This window comes from Callorhinus ursinus, unplaced genomic scaffold (assembly GCF_003265705.2).
Source record: "Callorhinus ursinus isolate GAN/ISIS: 27379988/994484 unplaced genomic scaffold, GSC_fseal_2.0 scaffold11, whole genome shotgun sequence".
Classification (NCBI taxonomy): domain Eukaryota; kingdom Metazoa; phylum Chordata; class Mammalia; order Carnivora; family Otariidae; genus Callorhinus; species Callorhinus ursinus.
Window position 1 is genome coordinate 39615008 of NW_027397073.1, and position 21701 is coordinate 39636708.

The 21701-nt window shown below is 41.8% G+C and overlaps 1 protein-coding gene across 3 annotated transcripts in view; it reads left to right on the forward strand.

The window, feature by feature from the left end:
- Positions 1 to 21701, forward strand: part of GAREM1 (GRB2 associated regulator of MAPK1 subtype 1) — a 196211-nt gene that overhangs the window by 139350 nt on the left and 35160 nt on the right. For all 3 annotated transcript variants that reach the window (XM_073898363.1, XM_025886640.2, XM_025886641.2), the window contains exon 3: positions 14821 to 14951. In XM_073898363.1, the coding sequence (XP_073754464.1) occupies positions 14821 to 14951 (131 nt within the window). The remainder of the gene's footprint in view (positions 1 to 14820; positions 14952 to 21701) is intronic.

The window sequence follows — 21701 nt, forward strand, 5'->3', positions numbered from 1 at the left end:
TCTCTTTTCTATTTTGTCTTTCCACATCCTGTGTTGAGTCTCTTTCTGAAGAAGTTGGTCATTTAAGGGGCATCTGGGTGGCTCAGTTGGTTGAGCATCCATCCGGCTCTTGGTTTCAGCTCAGGTCATGATCTCAGGGTCCTGGGATCGAGCCCCACGTTGAGCCCACCTCGGGCTCTCTCTCCCTCTCCCTCTGCCCATCCCCCTGATCATGCTCTAAATATATAAATAAAATCTCAAAAAGGAAGAACCTGGTCATTTAGTATGTGATTGTCTCTTCTAATCTTTGCCAGTGCTGGCATTTAACATACTCTGGCATTCAGAAGCAGGCAGGACCTACCATCCTTTATTACATTTTTGGATTGAATGTATTTGTCAGGGCAGGAGTAGGAGCTCAGGATATTTCCTGACAGAAGGTTGTCAACAGTCTAGGTCTTATGTGAGCTTGCTCTTAACACTGACCCGAAAGGCTATAAACAAGAGGCCTCCCACTAAAGGTCGTTGTTTCAGCTGAGGGGAGAAATGAAGCATTGCAAGAGCCCAGACCTTCCACCTAAATTTCTTGAACGCTTCCTGACCGATATTCACCCGCTTACATATGGCATCACCTACATCAGTGATGTTATAAGCCCTTGCTCAAACCACAACCATGCCCTCCTCTCAAAAATGTAGTCTCTGGGTTAGATGAGATTTTTTATTTGAGCCAACCATTAAAAACCATTAAAAATCAGACGTGTTTCCATAAAAATCCAGATTTCCTGCTTCTGGAAATCAGCAGGTGCTAGAGCTATCAGATTACCGTCTCCACCTTTTTATCAGTTTTACCAATTTACAAGACTTTCTGGTCATATAAGTGCTTGATTTTGAGACTCTAAAAAACCTATATTCCTCCTGCTTCTAAACGCCTACTCTTCAGAGCAAGCATTTATTAAGTGTCTAGTGTAGACTCAAACTGTGCTGTCAGAGAAGCAGAAGGCATGATTCCTGCTGTCAGGGTGCTTGTGGTCAACTAAGAAAACAATACAAAAACAGGTGAAGTAGGTGGGGAAGCACTGAATGCTAGACTCTGGTAATAAATATGAGTGAAAATCAGCCTGGGCTGAAGTCATCAGGGAAAACTTCATGGATGACTGGGTTTGAGCTGTTGCTTAAATTCATTCCCTCATTCAGACATCATTTATTAAGTACCTACTGTGTGTCTTGAACAGTATTGAGCACTGGGAATAAAATGGTGTTAGGCACATCCCCTGTTTTCTTTAGAGAGTTTACTAGTTAGTGTACAAACATAGACATGTAAGCAAATAAGGACAATAAAATATTGTACATGCTTGGATAAAAATCTATAGACAGATAATGAGATCACTAAAGAGTATGGTCAATTATATACCTGAAATAAGATTTTTTTTTAATAGAGTAAGTGATGAGTGAACTGATTCTGGATAAATAGAGTAGCTAAGCCAGGGAATAGAAGAGAGGCATTCCACATACCGAATTCGGTATGAGAAGAAGCATAGTTCACCATGGATGCATCTAGATGCATTTTAGCATGATGAGAAGAAAGTGAGGGCCAGATCTCGGACAGCCTGTGTATTCATTAAGAAGTTAAATTTATAGTAGATAGAGAGCCACTAAAGTCAGAGGATGGAGGGGCACACATCCCAATCCATTCTCCATTGCCTCTGTCCCAGAGGCTGACCTGTAGGGCTGAATCACCAGACTCCCCTGCTCTTTGATTTCCAGGTAAGTTCAGCCAGTGGATAGCTAGCCCCAGCAGGAGATGGGCAGGAAGACCCTGAGGTCAAGGTCTTTAATTTTCTGGCTTCCTGGGCGCCTGGGTGGCTCAGTTGGTTAAGCGACTGCCTTCGGCTCAGGTCATGATCCTGGAGTCCCGGGATCGAGTCCCACATCGGGCTTCCTGCTCAGCAGGGAGTCTGCTTCTCCCTCTGACCCTCTTCCCTCTCGTGCTTTCTATCTCTCATTCTCTCTCTCTCAAATAAATAAATAAAATCTTTAAAAAAAAAAAAAATTCTGGCTTCCTCCCTTGAAGATCACCAGGGAACAGGAGCATCTCCCCTTCTCAAGGCGACCTTATTTAACATCACTTTCTTCTTCCAGTAACAGTCCCTCCCCTAGTCCCGGCATGCTATGGTGGTACTTTTCTGCTGCTATTCCTAGGTTATCACTGTGCTTCCCCTGCAGCCCACCCACACCCTTAGCAATAGTCTCATTGTAAATATATCCTCTGCAAATCATCCTCACTTAAAATATGATTAGATTTTAATTTTAAGCAGTAGCATAAGGAATAGTTTCCTAGAATGGAAGTCAGGGGGCAAAGCAATCCACTAGAAGATTAGCCAAAATGAGAGAGGATGCAGTTGGGAATTTACAGTAGTGGTGGAAATAGAAAGGAATTGATTGATAACAAGAAGGGAAGGAAGTTGAATTAACACCAAATAGATGTAAGAGATTAGGGAGAGGGAGGAGTCGAGGATGACCACCCAGGGTTCTCACTTGGGTGGCTGCTTGGTTCAAGAAGTAAAAAGATCAGTTCGTTTTGCGTCTGTCAATTTTTAGAGCTTTGTGGGAGAGCTGTTGGAGATAACACAGCAGGTATGGGGTGGGATTGATTTGGAATTCGGGTGAGGTCTGGCTAGAGGGAAGGTTGGTGTGTTGTCAGCCTTTAGGTGGTCCTTGGAACCAGAATGATAGAGGGGTTCCCCCAGGAGAACTGAGAGAGTGGGAGAAGAAGGAGAATAAGGGAGGAAGATGGTCATGCACAGAATTTAGAATGGCACTAAAAGTACCCATAGTTTTGCAGAGACTAAGAAGAAAGCTTGAACAAAGGCAGAGAGGGAGAGAATGAGTATTGATTGCACAGGTGGTGGGGGAAACGCTTGCAGAAGCAGAGTGGAGTGAGTTTATGGAAAGACTTGAAAACTAAGGCAGAAGAGCCTGATTGGGGCTAGAAAGTGAAGGGCTATTATAAGTTTACTTACTTTAGAAGGTAGCACTGAACACTTGAGTGAGATGAAATCCATTCAGGTTGTGTTTTAAGATGATCCTCGAAGGGCAGAAATTAGAATAGGCTTAACACCTGAAGCTATAATACCAGTATGAAGTGATGAGGATCGAAGCCAGAAGAGTGGCAGGGAGTGCTGAGGGCAGAGTGATTGCAAGGGTCCAAAGGGTGAGAGTTAGGGGAAAATGAATACAGGAGAAGAAAGATGAAGACGACCCCAAGATTTCCACATTAACTCGTCAGCAGCCACGTTCAAATCTAAGATCCTTATAGGTTCCATCATGTTTACGATAATTGTGCCCCCGAAAATGTCTGATAATTCTGAAGAAGCAACTGGCCAATTAGATACAATGGAAAATGAGATTTTCCCATTTTCAAAAAAATAAGGAAACCATTTGCACGGTGTGAAATAGAATGATGCCATTTTGAATCCAGGTCTAATTAAGTTCAAGGATGGAGTTTCAGAGTTGAAACTAATGGTCTGACTACTTCGTGTTGTATAATCTTAAGAGGAAAAATAAATAAAAATACCCACAGGCAATTTATGGTGAAACTCACCATATTTTAGCTAATGATTTCTTTCTGTTCTTTATCTTTAATTCCTGTTCTCTGTGGTTATGTTTTGAGCCTTTGGGTTCATGTTTGTTCTTTACCTTCCTTTTCCCCCAGTTCCTTTTCTACTCTCACCTCCCTAAAACCTCATAATTTTAGGAACTAACTAGAAACAATGTAGGATTGGATTTTAGAATGGGAAATGCTGCATTGTAGTATTTCAAGTTTGTGTTATTTTTTTTAATTATGCTCAAGATTAAGGGAAATTTCTAAAATTGGTAATAAGAGAAAGAACAGAAAATTCACAGAATATGAAATATAAATCACTTAGTTATCATAAAAATGAGATCCACCTTTATAATAAGAAAAATGCAATTAAAATTCCAATAAAATACTGTTTCTCACCCATCCAGTTGGCAATGATAAAAAATTTGGCAATAAAGTCTTCGGAAAGGTAGGAGGAACCACACTGTTGGTGGGAATATAAGCGAGCACAATCTCTATGAAGGTTAGTTCCATAGTATCTGTCAAAAATTAAAATGCACTTACCCTTTGGCCCAAAGATTCCACATTTAGGCATTTTCCCACCAATATACTTGGATTAAGCATGCAATGCCTTTGGTACGAGGATGTGAACTTCAGCATCCCTGGCTGCAAAAGATTGAAATCAATCTGAATACCCATCAGTAGGGGACTAGTTAAATTAGTGATGGTATTTGCACGGGGTCCAGCTCTTAGAATGAGACAGATTCTCATATGGAATAATGACATAACTGTGCAGAATGCTACCAGTTGTTTTGAAAAGAGTGGCATTGTGTGTGTAGAGAGATTGTATCAGTACTCTCTCTGGATGGATGTACAAGAGAATGATGGCCCTGCCTCTGCAAAGAGATCTGAGGATAATATTGGAAAGGAGACTCTGTTTTCACCCTCTACCCTCAGGTACTGTGTGAATTTTTTGGCAGTTGCATATATTAAGTAATCTTTAAATCTCTTCCCCTTACTCCAGAAAAGGGAAGCGAAGTTGTTCATGAACACTGACAGTTTTGGTAGAGGGTTTAGGTAAATGAGTTTTCATACATTGTTGGTGGAAGTAACCATTTGCTTAAAGCTTTTAAAGGACAATTTTTGGTTGGTGCAATTCAAAATAACAAGATGCGTATCTTTTACCTGGCAATCCTACTTCTACATTTCAATCCTCTGGAAACTCCAGCCTGCATGTGTAAGTAAAGATAAAAAATACAAGAGTAAGTCTAGAGTTAAAGCTTGAGTATAAGTGCAGATTCCTGCCCAGGTTTATTTGCTTCTTGAAAAGTGGCAACTGGTTTATTATTTCTATCACTTGAGAAGTGTTCCTTTCTTCATATTTGGAAATGGCCCACTGGTTTTAAAGTCCAGTTATTTGAACCATTTAGATTATATTTCATTCTCACAACGGACCTGAAAGCTTTTAACGTAATGTTGGTGGCCTGTGTCTGAAAGAGGTAAGAGAAGAATGTGTGCTCTCATTCATTATTTAATAAGCACCTACTATATGCCATGTGTGGGGCAGTGCTGGGCATGCCACACTGAATAACACAGACATGGTCGTGGCATTTCAACGTTCTGGTTTCCTTTTTCTGCTCGTTTCAGCTATTCTAAGGTTGCTTTGGCCTTCTGGTGCCATTTTTGTTGCTTTTGCTTTGTTTTCTGCCTTATCATTTTGCACCGATGTATGCAATGTTTTTCTGCTCCCAGAATGAGGGAAATGCCAGTAGAGTGTTATCGTTCTCTTGAGTTATGGGTCCACAGATGGGTACTAGAGAGGCCTCAGCTCTCATTCCGTTTCTTTTTATTTGCACACATAAAGTGGGCCACTGTACTAAAGGGGTGGTGAACAGTAAAACCTGAGCTGTAAAAGAAGATTTACCACACAGGCCATGCTCGTTACCAGCAATGATGGGGACCCGGGAAGCACGAATCACAGGGAGCCCCATCTTTGCCAGTGGCATGGAACTTATTTCCCACTGATTATTGACCATAACTTCCCAGCCAGTAACAAACACGACAGACCTGAATTGGGCCACCTCTAACTTTCCCTGTTATTTCTAAATGTCTCAGCATTATTGCTGTCTCTTCTTAATTAGTGTGTTTCCATTTTCATTTCCGACAACTGACCTTTTCCCCTCCAAGTAAAGGAGAAGGTGTGTAGCCTCTATAGCATCCTACAGGTGCCTGAAACGCAGATGCCTGCAGGAGGACTCCGGGCCTCAGCCATGCTGCACGCCTCATCCGTTCTGAGGTCAGTCACTGATTATCTTGAGGGACACACCCACAGAAATGGATATTTTCTGGATGACAGCTATTTCTTGTCAACCTACTAATTATGCAGTATAATTTTAAAACACATCATGAAAGCGGTGCAGTTAGTACCAATCTTTGCTTTTTAAATATTATCATAGGGGCTCTTGGGTGGCTCAGCCGGTTGGGCGTCTGCCTGCAGCTCGGGTCATGATCCCGGGGTCCTGGGATCGAGCCCCGCGTCAGGCTCCTTGCTTAGCGGGGAGCCTGCTTCTCCCTCTCCCACTCACCCTGCTTGTGTTCCCTCTCTCGCTGTGTCTCTGTCAAATAAATAAATAAAATATTTAAAAATAAATAAATAAATATTATCGTAAATATAGGTAAGCTGTAATTGATGGGCGCATGTCATTGGTGTTGAGTTAGTTCCCGCAAGTTTCTGGGTTCTGCAGACAGAACGGTTCTCAGAATGGAGACATTTTCTGAAATCATCAACGCTGTTGAAAAACAATGCAGTTTCCTCCCTCTCCAAGACCCGAGTTTGACAGTAACATCTCAGAACAGATGTTTCGATGATCTCCAAATGTTTTTATTTGGTGGCACAAAGACTCTGTTATTCATGAAACGGTCTGTTAAAAAATTAGTTCCTTCGTGTGGGGGTTGTGGGAATATGTGCTATGTAAATCGATCTCACATTTTGGCAGGGAACTGGCTCTTCACTCTTTAGATGGGCTCCAGGCTTGGACTCCAATGGGCCACAACAGTCACAGGGAGTATAGTAACACAAGAGCTCAGCATCTTTCCCAGAGTACTTAAAGTTGACTCATCTGCGAGCGTCATAGTCTTTTGTAAAAGAACAGAAGCTAAGTAAAAATTCGTAGAAAATTGGTCTTATAAAAGACAATGAGAGAATGTAGCCACTCATGTTTGCTTGTCATTTGGACTATTCCAATATGATCCACTTCTGCAGCTTACACGTTTTCTTTTCTTTCTTTTTTTTTTTTTTTTTAAGATTTTATTTATTTGGACACAGAGAGAGACAGCGAGAGAGGGAACACAAGCAGGGGGAGTGGAAGAGGGAGAAGCAGGCTCCCCGCCGAGCAGGGAGCCCGATGCGGGGGCTCAATCCCAGGACCCCGGGATCATGACCCGAGCTGAAGGCAGACGCTCAACGACTGAGCCACCCAGGCGCCCCTACACTTTTTCACTGTAGACCATCCTAAGATAAACATGGGTCAGCTAGGGACATGTACCTTACAAGGCACCTTACAAGAGACCTCAGTGTAACTATTTAAGAGTGTTGGGATAGAAGGAACTGGTCATTGTCAGTCTGATGTCCCGTCGTCCTCTTGCCACTCCCCTGATCCATACTTTCCACTCCTTCCAGCTGGACAGAGGTCAGCGAAGTGTGCGGCCCACGGTCCAGATCTGACTGCTGCCCGTTTTCGCACATAAAGCTTGGTTGGGACACAGCTGCTCCGGTTTGGTTTTCGTATTGTCTCTGGCTGCTTTCAGGAGACGTCGCCGAAGTTGCAACTGAGACCATTTAGCGCATGAAACCTAAAATATTTACAGAACAAGTTTGCCAACCCCCGCTGTAGGAAGTTGCATATATACCGTGACCCATTGTTTAGAACATTACATTACGATAGTTGGTATATGTAGGGGGTGCCTGGCAGGCGCAGTTGGTGGAACATGTGACTCGATCTTGGGGTTGTAAGTTTGAGCCTCACATTGGGGGTAGAGATGACTTAAAAATAAAATCATGAGAAAAAAGATCTTTGGTATATTTAGATTTCGAAGGCGTTTGTAGGATGTAAGAAATGTAAAATAATAATTTGGTTTTAGATTGTCAAACGTAGGACTAGAACAATGTTTAAAATAATAATGTACATACACAAAGAAACATATAAACTAAAATCTTCCAGGACAGTCTGAAGGAATTAATGGAAAAGAGGAAAGGGATGTTAACTGACTGTTGGATGTCCAACGAACAGTTAAAACAATGAAAGGAATCTATTTTTCTGAGGTACAGTGTGTTCAAATGTTAAAACATTTGGTCATATTTAGCTGTTACTTTATTTTTATTCTTTTTCTTTCATCTGTGTATGTTAATCAGTCTCAGAATAGTTTCTTGTAAGTACTCCCATGTGTATGTGATTTCAGGTCTTTCTGTTCAACATAGGTGGCAAACACCGGTGAGACTAGAAGTTTAGAATTTATTCGGCTGAGGGGCGCCTTGGGTGGCTCAGTCTGTTGAGCATCCACCTCTTGGTTTCGGCTCAGGGTAGTGAGATCGAGCCCCAAGTGGGGCTCTGCGCTCAGCGGGAGCCTGCTTGAAATGTTCTCCCTCTGCCCCTCTCCCTGCTCTCTCTCTCTCTCTCTCAGATAAATAAATAAAATCTTTAAAAAAAAAATTATTCAGCTGAATATTGACACAACAACCATACCAAAGATGATTATTCATTTGGTCCATAAGCCAAAATAAATCCGAGGCTGCTACTAGTATAAGATCACAAACACAAGAGAAAAAGAACTAAAGAATCGCTTAAAGGTCAAGCCCCCAAATTGGGAGAGTAGAAAAATGGTGTTAAAGGGACAGACATAGTTATATCAGGAATCCCAGGCTCTATTTTATGAACCACATTATCAGCAGTCATGACAAACAGGGCAAGGAAAACAAAGGATGAGAGTTCTAAAGCTCTTATTTCATGAGAGGAAGCATCCTGTTTTGTCAGGAGATACGTTCTTTTTTTTCCCCTGAGGGGACTCTGTCACCCGAGAAAGGACTTGAACAGTATCTGTGATCACAGTTTGAAGGGAATGCAGAGATGTTCAGGACGCACACTATCTACCACAGCAACTCCTAGCCACATGCGGCTGCTGAGTGCTTGCAGCCGGGCTGGTGTGAACGGAGGAGTGCCGCCGTGGAACACATACACAGGATTTTCAGGACTTAATGCAAGAAATAATAATAACAATAAAAACTTAATGCAAATAAAGAAGGTAAAATATCTCATTAACGATTCTCTTGTTTTAGATGTATTGGTTTAAGTAAAACATGATTAAAATTAATTTCACTTCTCATTACTTTTTTTACGTGGCTACTAGAAAATACGGGATCGTGTATGTGGTTCATGCTGTATTTCGGTTAGGCAGCACTAATTCTAAGACAAGTGAGGGTGCAGTAGCACACAGTTGGCCTACGAATGCATTTCCAAAGGGATGGAATGGAATTTAGCAAAGGTGTATGTGCTTTCAGGTAATCTCTTAGCTCAGAGATTGAACATCTGCAGACCACTTAATGACTATTTGGCATCATGCAGATCCCCCTGTCCTATTAGGAAAATTGTTCTAAAATACTGATCACAAAATTTAAAACAAAGTATTTCATACTTATGGAAAGACGATATCACTGGTAGGTTTTCATAAACTATACCTGGTTTAATGATAGTTTGAATTATGTTCGGGTTCCAGATCGACCATTTCTTTTCTTATTCTTGTAACAGATTATTACAGAAATTGGAAATGTTGGGCAAAAATTGGTGTCTCTGTCAGATGATTCTGGACATTCTAACCAAGTGGACCTCTAAATTTGAATTCTTACTGAAAACTACTTTTGTGTTCCTGTATATCAAATTCCAATGCTCAAACATTGTCTGTTTCATCCTGGAAGATAACTTCAATGACTTATCTAATCTAATCTATTTTATTGGTCCCTAAAAAGTACTATTTGAGGTTCTGTGCATGATTCAGATAATGATTTTTAAGTAGACCAACAACACACCATTGCTTCCTTTCTCTGATGAGTGAAAACATTCAGCTAATGTTCAGAAACAGGCAAACCTTGTATATAGTCATGCAGTTCACCTTTTATTTATAACTTTGAAAACCTGCAGTTAGTAATGTGTTGCTTCATTGTTTGCTAGTCCTGGGACGGACCAAAGTAATTTTCTGTCTTTTGTTCAGTGAACATTTATTAAGTACCTATTGTGTGTGAGTGAGGTTGAGACGTGTTGAATTTGGTGCTAATGAGACTCACAGGTATAAATATCCAGTAGACTCTTAGGCATATGTCTCTAGAAGTTAAAAGAAATTTAGACATCAGATATGTTTATTATATATATATATATACACAGCCATTTGCACAAGAAATATCCAACTGTTTAACTTTGCCGATCTTCAAAGAAATGCAGATTACAGGCAAGAGATGCTTTTTTAGTACCCAGTGAATTATCTAACTTAAAGAATACTTATTGCAGGGGCACCTGAGTGGTGCAGTTGGTTAAGTGTCTGACTCTTGCTTTCGGCTCAGGTCATGACCGCAGGGTCATGAGATCAAGCCCCACTTCGGGCTCCAAGCTCAGAGAGGAGACTGCTAAAGTTTCTCTCTCCCTCTCCCTCTGCCCCTCCCCACACTCACTCGTGTGTGCGTGCGCTCGCTCTCTCTCTCTCTCTCTCTCTCTCTCAAAAATAAATCTTTAAGAAAAAAAAAAGAATACTCAGTGCTGGCAAGATTGTGGTCCAACTAAGATGCACATGTAAGAAATATAAATTGGCTACTGGTGGAAATATAAATTAGTCTAGGTATTTTGGAAAGCAGGATAGCCAGGCATGTTAAACAAAAAGAATTGTGTGTTGCCCTTTGCTTTAGTAATCCTGCACTAGAAAATTTATCCCACAAAAGCAAGCCAAAAAAGAGAAGAGAAAAATCTCTGTGCATCTTGAGAACAGGAAAGGGAGCTGAGGGTTGCTAAATGGTTAGTTGTACTAAGTACTGAAAATCCTCTCCTCCAAGCCTTGCTGCAGCCCTTTGAAGTGTCCCCACTTTACGGGTGAGGAAACAAAGCTCAGATGGATTAGTCATTTGTCGGTGGCGGAGTTTGCACTTACTAGCCTAACTCATACGCATTGAAGAGAGAACAGAAAAATAGTTAAATCCAATTATGAAATGTGATGCAAATTTTCTAAGTGTAGTCGTGTGGGGGGATGTCGGAAAATATAGGGAGGAACGGAGATGAAACTGGAGATACTCCATAATTATTAAGAATTTGTACAAGGACTAAGTAGAAAGAGACAATGAAAGTTTGATTTATTATAGTGGCAGAATCTGTTTAAGCAGTACTGATATTGCTGTAATTTCTTAAAAACTCTGTTGTTTTTTTGTGAAAAGAGTATAATCTAACATATTTTGACTATATTTGCGAATGTTTTATTCATACCTCTCCGTATCTCTAAACGTGTATGACCTGTTACATCGTATCTGGTGCATTCTCCACGTTGTCCTCATCGCCCTCCCCTTAACTCCTGAAAACTCTCCCTTCAGGGTCCATCACCAACAAAATCCCCATGTCCTTAAACTCTTCTCTGAAATTACTTTTATCTTGTTAAACCCTAACCTGGGTATGCCCTGAAAACACCACTTCCCTGGAGCCCTCTCAGGTGGCCGCTCCATTTGTTGCCCCAAAGTTGAAGAGCTGGGTTCTTCATTGCTCCCTTGACCATTCCACTTCTCCCCTCCCTGGAAACTCTCAGCTTTAATCTCGTGTCCCCAGACTCTTGCCCGCTACCCCATCGTTGCTGCTGATCTAGGATCCCACCCCCATTTCTCCATAATTTTCACTCCGGGCTCACTGCCCTTCTTTCCAGCATTCCTTCTCTCTTCATTCTTGGGGATTTCAATGCATACATATGCGATCCTTCTACTACCCCTGGCCTTTTAGATTCTGTAGCTTCTCGTCACCTCAAACTTTACCTCCCACGGTTGCCCCCTAGACTGCGTCCTCACCAACCACTGCATGCTTCCATTATCTCAAAGTGCATGCCTTCCTCACTGACCACTCCTCTGCTTGGCTCTTGAGCTCCCTCGCTCCAGAAATTCGACTCCATCAGAACCCACTATCCATTGATTCCGCTACTTTTCACCCTCATTCCTCCCTCCCACGCTGTTAGGTCCAGCTCAGGCTCCCCAGACAGACATTATATTCGCTCGCTTGCATACATCCTGGCTCCTCTGCCCTCCTTCATGTCTCATCCTCATTTGGCAGTTTTACAATCCTGGCTGAATCCAGATCTCTGCCCACTTTGTGCCAGCCCCTGTGCGTCGCACTTTGGCTGGAGAAAAACGTAGAACCGTACCGTTCGGTTTCACTTTTAATTCATGACCGTGAAACTCAAGTGGGAACTTAGGGCTGTCCAGCAGTCATGATGTGTCATTCACTCTCAGTGGACCTTTTTATGGCCTTCTCCTCTTCCCTTAGCACTCCCACAGCTCATTTCTCAATCGTACTCTCAGTGGATGCCTTTCTTCCAACTTTTGCTGGAAATATTAAAGCAATAAGAGGGAGTTCCCACCGGCTCCCGCGGAGCTGTCACACGGGAGCTCCTGCTGAGGACCAGCCCCTCCACTCCCCTGTCCCCTCTGCCTACCCAGGGACATGCTCCAATAATTCCACCCTCCTAGGCTTGTCCCTCCGTTGGTCATTCCCATATTAAGGAAACCAGAAGCACCTCCTCGGGCCTGTTCCATGTGCTCCCTCAGCTACCACGCCGTGTCTCTTCTCCCCCTTCATAGCCAAACTCCCCAGATGTCACCTGCTGTCCGTTCTTCCTATTCCCACTCCTCCCTTCTCAGTCTCTCCTAAATCCAGCTCAGGCAGGCTTGACCCCACCTGCTCACTGCTCCTGTTGAAGTCCCCACTTAAATACAAGTTGCTAAACCCGACAGTTGTCAGCTTTCATTTCAGAGCTCCTTGAAGTGCTCGAATCACTGGCTTCTAGAATGCACCCCTTCCGGATTTGCCTCTCACTACCACCCCCCCCTCCTCCAGCCAGTCCTTCGGAGTCTCCTGGGACTCAAACCTTAGACGTCTTCTCTGTCTACACTGAAGCCCGTGCTCTTTCATCAGTAAGTGCCATGGCTTTAAAGATCATCTGTGTGCTGATGACTCCTAGATTTATTATCCAGCCCAACTTCTCCCTGAGCTCCACATGTACATGTTCATCTAAGAGCTTTTGGGATATCTTTATTGAATGCCTAGTAGACGTCTCAGACTGAACTGATCCAACCCCCACCCCTCCAAGCCTGCTTCCTTCAGCTGCTCAGGCTAAATTCCTAACACTTTCTCCCCTTTTCCAAACCCCTGCCATCTCACACCTGGCTGACTGCAGGGGCCTCCTCACTGCTCTCTGCCCCTACACCTTGCACCTTCACAGTGTGTTCTCAAAACAACAACCAGAGTGGTCCTTCTATAACGTTGGTTAGATCACTTCTTCACACATACCTCCCAGTGGCTCTCAGATAAAGAGCTACAAGTCTTCAAAGCTGTACGTAGTCTGACCACCTGTTATTTCTCAGACTTTACTTTTCTCCCCTCTTCCCTTTTACTTACCCCACTCCAGCCAACACTGGTAGCATGCCAAGGGGGCAGCTACCCACCCACCTCCAGCTCTTTGCCTAGACTATTGCCTATGATTAGAATTCTGAGAACACAGGCGCCTGGGTGGCTCAGATGGTTAAGCGTCTGCCTTCGGCTCAGGTCATGATCCCAGGGTCCTGGGATCAAGTCCCACATCGGGCTCCCTGCTGGGAGCCTTGGGAGCCTGCTTCTCCCTCTGCCTCTCTCTCTCTCTCTCATGAATAAATAAATAAATAAAATCTTAAAAAAAAAAAAGAATTCTGAGAACACACCTCCCTGCACTCTCTGTCCCCCTCTCCCAGCCGTATTAACAATATTTCTCACCCCCTGACCTATTATATACCCTAGTCATTTCTTGTATTCATCATTGTCTCCTGCTACAATGTAAGATTCAGGAGGATAGAGATCTTTATCTGGCCTATTTATTGACTTCTCCCCAGCATCTAGGATAATGCCTCCACCTAATAGATGCTAAAAAAAAGTCCTGAGAATATGAATGAAAGTTCTCCTATTTCCTCCTGATGCCCCACAGACACATGCTGAGAGATCTGCCTCATTATAGCTTTTAATTCCTTTTCGAGTTTCTCAAGTGTTAGATTGTAAACAGCCTTCAGAAAAATGACTACCAAGAAACACTGTGTCTTTGCCTTGAGTACATACGGTCTTTTATTCTAAACTGAAAACAACTCCAGAATGGAGCACAAGTGTCATCAATATTGAAAGTATATAAACAACAATAGATCCTTGAAATTTTTAGGAATATGTTCAAAGTTCTTCGCAAATCCCCCAAATTATGGATACCATGATGGTATATTCTTCCCATGAACTTCATACAGAGCAATAAAAAGGAAAGAAGGAAGCCACATGTGGCTCCAGATGCTACCTGGCTTGTCGCCAGGCTCACTCACTGGATGGAGGCTCACCCCCTGGCCCAGCGCCGCTCTGCTCAGTCTTCACACTTGTGCGGCAGCAGCACCACAAATTACCGCGGCTCACGAGCCCTCAGCATCGCCCACACACTGTTAAAAACCAAGGATATCAATTCTGTGAGAGCCAAAGGTCCACGGTACTATTTTGTCCTACCTGCAAGACTTTTAAACACTAATTTTTAAAAAAATCAGCTCCCCCAGGTCGCTCGGCCTTCGTTTTAGAATATCACATGTGTGGGTGTTAATTACAACTCAGTGACAAGGTTATTCCTGTGAAACACAAAATGAGCAATCATTTGTAACCGAGTAAATTTTCACTTTGAGACCAAATTACGGATAAGCGTCCATTTGGTTTGATTTTGGTCATCGGGTAACAAACTCTTGATGTGAACAAAAAATGAAAAAGAAAAAATAACGTGTTTGTTTTCATCTGTAAGCTGATTTTTCGCTATGGATTCTAGTTTGAAGGAAACCTTCTGCCATGGTAACTTTTTCCCCCCCAATGATAATGATCAGAAACCTTTGACAAAGAAGAGTGGGCGTAAGGAAAGGGGGATGCTGTCGCCACAGTGACAGCCGGCCAGCATAAACGTCTCACATCTCTTCCGTTTATCGTGTATTTTAGGGCAATTCAAGCTGCTGGAACAAGACCGAGATATAAAGGAGCCAGTGCAATATTTCAACAGTGTGGAGGAGGTGGCCAAAGCATTTCCTGAGCGCGTGTACGTCATGGAGGAAATAACATTCAACGTGAAGGTAGCTCTAGAAGAACCAAATATTTATCCTCACTGAAATAATTTAACTTTCAGGTCATTATGTACACAGTACGTTCCCCTCTGTGCCTCGTAGGAGAGTTCTGTCCTCCTAATGGGTTCATGCCAAAACTGGTCTTTTTAAGAACCGCATGAGCTGTAGCTGACCTGACTCTCCAACAGGTTACGATGTTAACATTATCTCTTGCTAGAACAACTGTCAAGGCAGATCAAAAGGGTCTTTTTTTTTTTTTAATTTGGACTTTATTCTCTAATATGTAACAGTTGTTTGGCCAGCTCCTCTGTGGGGCTGGATGCTCCGCTTGTGGGAGCAAAAGCAAAAGGCTTATGACACAACTAATACTGCACACTTAAAGAAAAAGAGAGAAACTTTCAGAGTACGCCCTGACACCGGCTTATATTCATTCCATTCTCTGCAGACTGTGTCGGTACACACAGAGAAAACTGATGTGTAGGATGTTGCCCAGTAGGTATTTATCGATCTTGGTTCATCAGAGAAAAGCCGAATAGTGTTTACTGTGCTGTGTTCGTTTTGCATTCTTAAAGGGACAGTTCTGTCCCCGGCTACATAGTGAGCGAGCTCCTTTGACTAGATCTGCTGTTAACCAGGGAAAGCAGTGTCACTGAGGCCCAACCTCTTTGCCTGAACCCACTGTGTTTTCTTCAGCAACACCCACAGCTATGCTACAACATTCTCGAAAGTGTTCGCATTGAAAGCATTAACCTCATTTCAGCAGGAAGTCCAACTAAGTCACATTCTCTAAACATTTCAATATTTGGGGAGCAGGATGCCTGTTCGTTAGCAATTCACTCTATATGAAAAACAGACTGGGGTATCTTAGTCCAAGAATGTAACAGTGTCTTTGTGGATGAGTCACTCCACCCACACTCCTCGGGAAAGGGGGAAAATGCCCAAGACAGCCTCTTTACTGGATGGAGCAGTGGTCCTGCCCATTTGATCGGCTAAGCCAAGTCATCCTTCCAGTTCTAAAATACAGCTGCTATCGGGGCGCGTGGGAGGCTCAGATGGTTAAGCGTCTGCCTTGGGCTCAGGTCATGGTCCCAGGGTCCTGGGATCGAGCCCCGCATCGGGCTCCCTGCTCGACGGGAAGCCTGCTTCTCCCTCTCCCTCTACTGTTCCCCCTACTTGTGCTCTCTCGCTCTCACTGTCAAAAAATTAAAAATTAAAAAAAATAAAATACAGCTGCTGTAGTCTACTTTCTTTGGTTTTATTAGTAAAATGGGTAAATTTTGTGTCCTGTTAAATTCTTTACTAGCTAAATTATGCTGGTATTCAAAAATATTTATAACTTTTAGGTCCTTCAGTAACTTAGTCTATGAGTCCTCAAGACAACTTGAACTTACCTTGAAGATCTGTGAAAACATGTTCATTTTTAAACATACCAAGATTCGTTGGTCAGAAGTTCATCAAATCCTATTTGATTCTTGTCTTGATAGGATTTAAATCTTTCCTTAAAGCTTCTATTTAAAATTTCCTAAATGGAAAAAAAAATTGTCTACAAAGAAAGTTCATACTTTAAAACCTTGCATTTGCTGATAAATCATGAGAAATCAAGCATAAAAATTTATGATTTTTTAAGATTTTGTCAAGTATTAAAATTTTAAGTCTTTTGTGGCATGTAGTACTTGTAAAAGATTTTTTTAAATGCCTCTAGCACCTGTTTTGTGTGTGTGTGAATTTGTGTGAAATCAGCAATGATTGAAAGAATAATACTGAAATCAATAGTTTGATGGTTTGTTTGTTTTTTCCAGAATACCAGGATTGACTCAGTGTACTCAAACATAGGTAATAGAGATGCCATTTAAAAACTCAGCACAGGAATGTGAATGTATTTAACACTGCTGACCTGTATACTTAAAAATGGTTAAGATGATAAATTTTATGTTATGTTTACATTAGCACAATTTTTCTAAAAAAGCCAAAAAAAAATTTCAAAGGCACAGACAAATGGGTAAGTGTATGGACTATAAGTTTACAGCATCCACAGAGCTGACTGGACTTGGGTTGAGTTCCTGTGCTATGCATACATAAATATTTAATACCTCTCGTCTATTACTTACAAAGTTTTAAGATGCTATCACATCCATCCGGCATTAATCATTAAGACATCGTTCAATTATATTCAAAGAAGAATTGATCAAGGAACCTCAGGAAATTTGCACAAAGAAATACACAAAAGTCTGTGTGCCTAGTGAATAAATACCCAAGTAAATAAATAAACCAAGGAGGTTTATGGAAAAGATGTCTGGGTACTACCTGGACCACCCTCCACCCCCAAAACACAGTGTTGGAAGTCATGGTCTGTAAGAATTGATCATAATGTGCATGGGTGCAGTACTTAATGGGAGAGCTAAGTGGTATGCTTGGTTACTACTTTGCCTGGAGAGGAAAAAAAAAAATAAAAACTAGTACAGCAGGGGCACCTGGCTGGCTCAGTTGGTAGAGCATGCGACAGTTCAAGGCCCATGTTGGTCGTAGAGCTTACTTAAAAAAACACAACAGTACCATATTCTCACAAATATAGCTATTATAAATAGTATTAAATAGATAGTGTTAAATATTATATAAATAGAGATATTATCCAGAAAGCAATTTTTTAAGTGATAGCAGAATTCAGATCTCCTTGCAAAACTTCACCCTCTACTCCATTTCAAATAGAGCATAAATTAGACCAAGAGGATAAACAACTGAAGAAATGACTTGCAGTTAAGAATTGGCAGCTAACAGGCATCTTGGGAGTCAAAAGGCACAATTATTAATTGAAATAAAGAAAAAAATATATATATATATTAGAGAGAGAGTCATATATACTTACAAGAACAAATAGAAACGAAACATAGTAATGCTGTGGAGTAGAACAGAGGTGTTGAAAGATTGGGAACTCTTTAGTGGTTGTTACTTTCAAGACTGTAGCAGAATTTTATCTAAAATTTAATGGATAGGTTTAGTACTGTTCACAAATTTATTTAAAATTAAGCCATTCCTGGGGCATCTGGCTGGCTCAGTTGGTGGAGTGTGCGACTCTTGATCGTGGGGCCATGAGTTCAAACCCCACGTTGGGTGAAGAGATTACTTTTTAAAAAATTAAAAATAAGCTATTCTTTTTATCTTGAAGTTAAATGTCTTGAAGATGCCCTGATGTGTTTGAAATTATCTGCCTGATTGCCCCATCACTGATTAACTTGCATGAAGTGAATTAATATATGTTAAATGTTTAATTCTTTAACCAGCAAATATATTTTAAAGCACCTCTTGTATGTCTAGCCACTGGGAATAAACAGTGAATATGCAAACTATGGAGGTTCTCATCAGTGGAAGTGGCAGACAATAAATATACAAGTACAAATGCTACCTCCAAATAAAGAGATCAAGGAGACAGACAATTGGGTGTACAAGTTTGGAGCTTGGGGCAAGGAATGGGCTTATATGTTTGGGGCTCATCAGCTCCTAGATGGCATTTGAAGCCATAGAGCTAGTTGAGTTCACCTACATCTGTGGTTCTCAATCAGGGTGATTTTTTTTTTCCTCCCAGGGACATCTGATAATGTCAGGGTACAGTTTTGATTGCTACAGCTTGGGGAAGGGTGAGTGCTACTGGTTTCTAGTGGGTAGAGGGCAAGGGTGCTGCTAAAAATCCTAGAGTGCACAGGAGAGCCCCACATCAAAGAATAATCTGGCCCAAAATGTCAGTAGTGCCAAAGCTGAGAAGTGTCTGACCTAGACACTAGATAAAGAAGAGAGGAGACCAAGGAATGAGCCCTGGAACACCCCAGCATTGGGGTCCAGGAGAGATTGCAGGGAATCACAATGAAATAGAAAGATGGTGGAGCATGTGGATAGATGTTCGAAGAAGCCAAATGGCTTTAAAAAGTGTTTCAAAGAGGAATGGACAACAGTGTCAAGCGCTACTTACTGAATGAATTAGAGGAGGACTGGGAACCATCTGTTAAATTCAGCAGGATGGAAGTCTTGTTAGCCTTGACAGGAAGAAAATAATAATCAGCTCAGAGACCCAGAAAGTAAGTTTACCAGGGAAGTACAGCAGGATGGTCCCAGAGTTTTGTCAAGGTATATGCATTTCAAGTGAGATTACTCAGCACCAACTTTTTTTCTTTGGCTTCCTGGATGCACATACAGAGTAGACAGAGCAGTAGGTTTAATCAGAGTTGGGGCTCTACTGGATGAGTATAACAGAAATTAGCAAAGGTGTGGATGAAGTGTGCCCTAGAGTGACAGGTAGTGATGAGCCATAGACTCCTCACTGGATAAAGAGTATGAATACAAGAAGTGTAACCTCAGTGAAAACCAGAGATCCTAACGGGGTTAAGGAACTTCTGAAGTGGTTAAGAAAGTGATGTGAAAAATTGGTAGAGTATAAAATGCTTGAAATTGAACTTTAGGGAATAATATAGGAAATGGCAGGAGTAGCTGAATAATACAGGAAATGGCAGGAGTAGCTGTTCTTTCAAATCTAAGTATGTCCGGGGCGCCTGGCTGGCTCAGTCTGGGGAACGCGCAACTCTTGATCTCAGGGTTGTGAGTTTGAGCCCCATGTTGGGTGTGGAGATTACTTAAAAAAATAAACTTAAAAAAAATAGACAAAAACATATCTAAGTATGTCCATTTGAGTGGGCAACTAAGGTGGTAGGAACAGAAAATGGAAGATGAGATGATCAAGGAAATCAAAGAATATGTGGACCAGTAACCTCTTGCTCATCATTTGTGTACATTGGCTCCAATCCCTCCTAAGCCAATGGCATTCGATATTTCAAAACAGAAAAAAAAAAAAAAAACAACCGGCAGTCACTTGCCTCTTTCATTGTCTACTTTATCCATCTAGTTCCCATGGTGAGAGCTCTGTTTTTGTTTACCTGCTTTACTGCATATTTGTTGTTGTTGTTGTTGTTTTTTAAGATTTGTTTTTTTTTTTTGAGAGAGAGAGAGCACATGAGCAGAGTGAGGGGAAGGGTAGAGGGAGAAAGAGAGAGAATCTCAAGCGGGAGCCCGACATGGGGCTTGATCCCATGACCCTGAGATCATGACCTGAGCCGAAATCAAAAGTGGGACACCCAACCAACTGAGCCACCCAGGCGCCCTTACGTATTTGTTTTTAACTGTAATGGGCATTTTCTTTCTTAATTGTTTGTTTTAATTTTTCATCAGCCATCCCTATCGTCGTCTTTACTTCCAGAGTCAGCAGATGTCCTGTGTCAGTTGGGTACCCCAACTAAAGACTCATTCCTCTACCTTTTAATAAGAAAAAGCACCACATGAATAATTTTCAGGCATACACCTTTCCTAAAACAAGCTCCCATGATCTAAAGAGCATATTGGACTGTGTAGTGTAGCTCAGGCTCTGGATTCGGAGCTGAGTTCACACCCCAAGTCCAGACACTGGACTGTGACCACAGAAAGGTCACGTGACCCCTTGAGTCTAGGTGTCATCACCTGCAAAACGGGGATGATTCTATCCTCCTCAGAGACTTTTCATGTGAATTAAATGAAGTCATGCACTAAAGTGCTCTGCAAGTGTCTAGTATGAGAGTTGGCAAACTATAGCCTTGGGTAAGGCACCTGTTTTGCAAATAAAGTTTTATTGGGACACAGCCACCCCGTGCATACAGGTGTTCAATGTCTGACTGCTCCCACATTACAATAGTAGAATTGAGTAGTTGGCAGCAGAGATCATATGGCACACAAGCGTAAAATTATTACTGTCTGACCCTGTAAGAAACAGTTTGCCAACCCCTGATTCAGAACATAAAATCATACTAAATTAAGTTTCACATTAGAAGAAAAAAATTCCCACCACAGATTATTTCACTTACTCTTTATTTAGTACTTTGTACCCTGGACTTGATATTAAAAACTCGGTACATAGTAACTGTTGTTGTTGCTTCAAAATACCCCTTCACCTCAAATACTTTTTTGGAAACTTATTATACTGGTACCCAGTGAATTATTTCAAACATCTTCCAGCCTTTGGACTAAGCCCAATAATGATGAGAAATTTTCCCACACATCTACTTTCTGCCATCAAAATAGTGACTAACAAATTACGTCTTAATTTCACTTCTGTCTTTACGGAGACGTAAGCAGAGGGAAGAAAAGATGGCCTTCAATTTGGCACTGGGTAACTTGCCACCCTCGGTAAGTGCGTAAGAGGTGTTCTGACTTCATGGCCCTTACCCAAAAGCTTTCTACATTAAAATTAGTGCTCTCAAGTCAGGGAGTCCAGATACCTTAATCTGGATGCTATGATGTTGCTATTTTCATTCCAGCTAGTGAGGTCCAAGGTTTCAGCTGTTCCAGCATAGATTTTCCCCACAGGCAAAATAACAAGTTTGCATTGTCTCAACTGGGGGAAATGCCTCACTGGGGAATAGTGAGATTTCAGGCGGACCCAGAGCATAGTCACCACTTCTGCCTACACAGACCTCTTAAGAACCATTACCATGTGGTCTAGGGCAAGAGCTGAGCTGACATTCCTGTCACCTGCATATCAGCTCGTGATTACTGGGTTTGGCACCTGTTTTTGGCAGAGGTGGCAGTGTCTACTGGCAAAGCTATCCTAATGGGAGAAGGATTGCAGTGTTGTCTTTTTTTAATAGGAAAAAAAAAATCCTGTAAGATTCAGAGAACTTAAATGATAGCTGAGCTTCTCCATACTGAGAAACATGACCAAGAGTAAAATAAAATATTATAAATAAT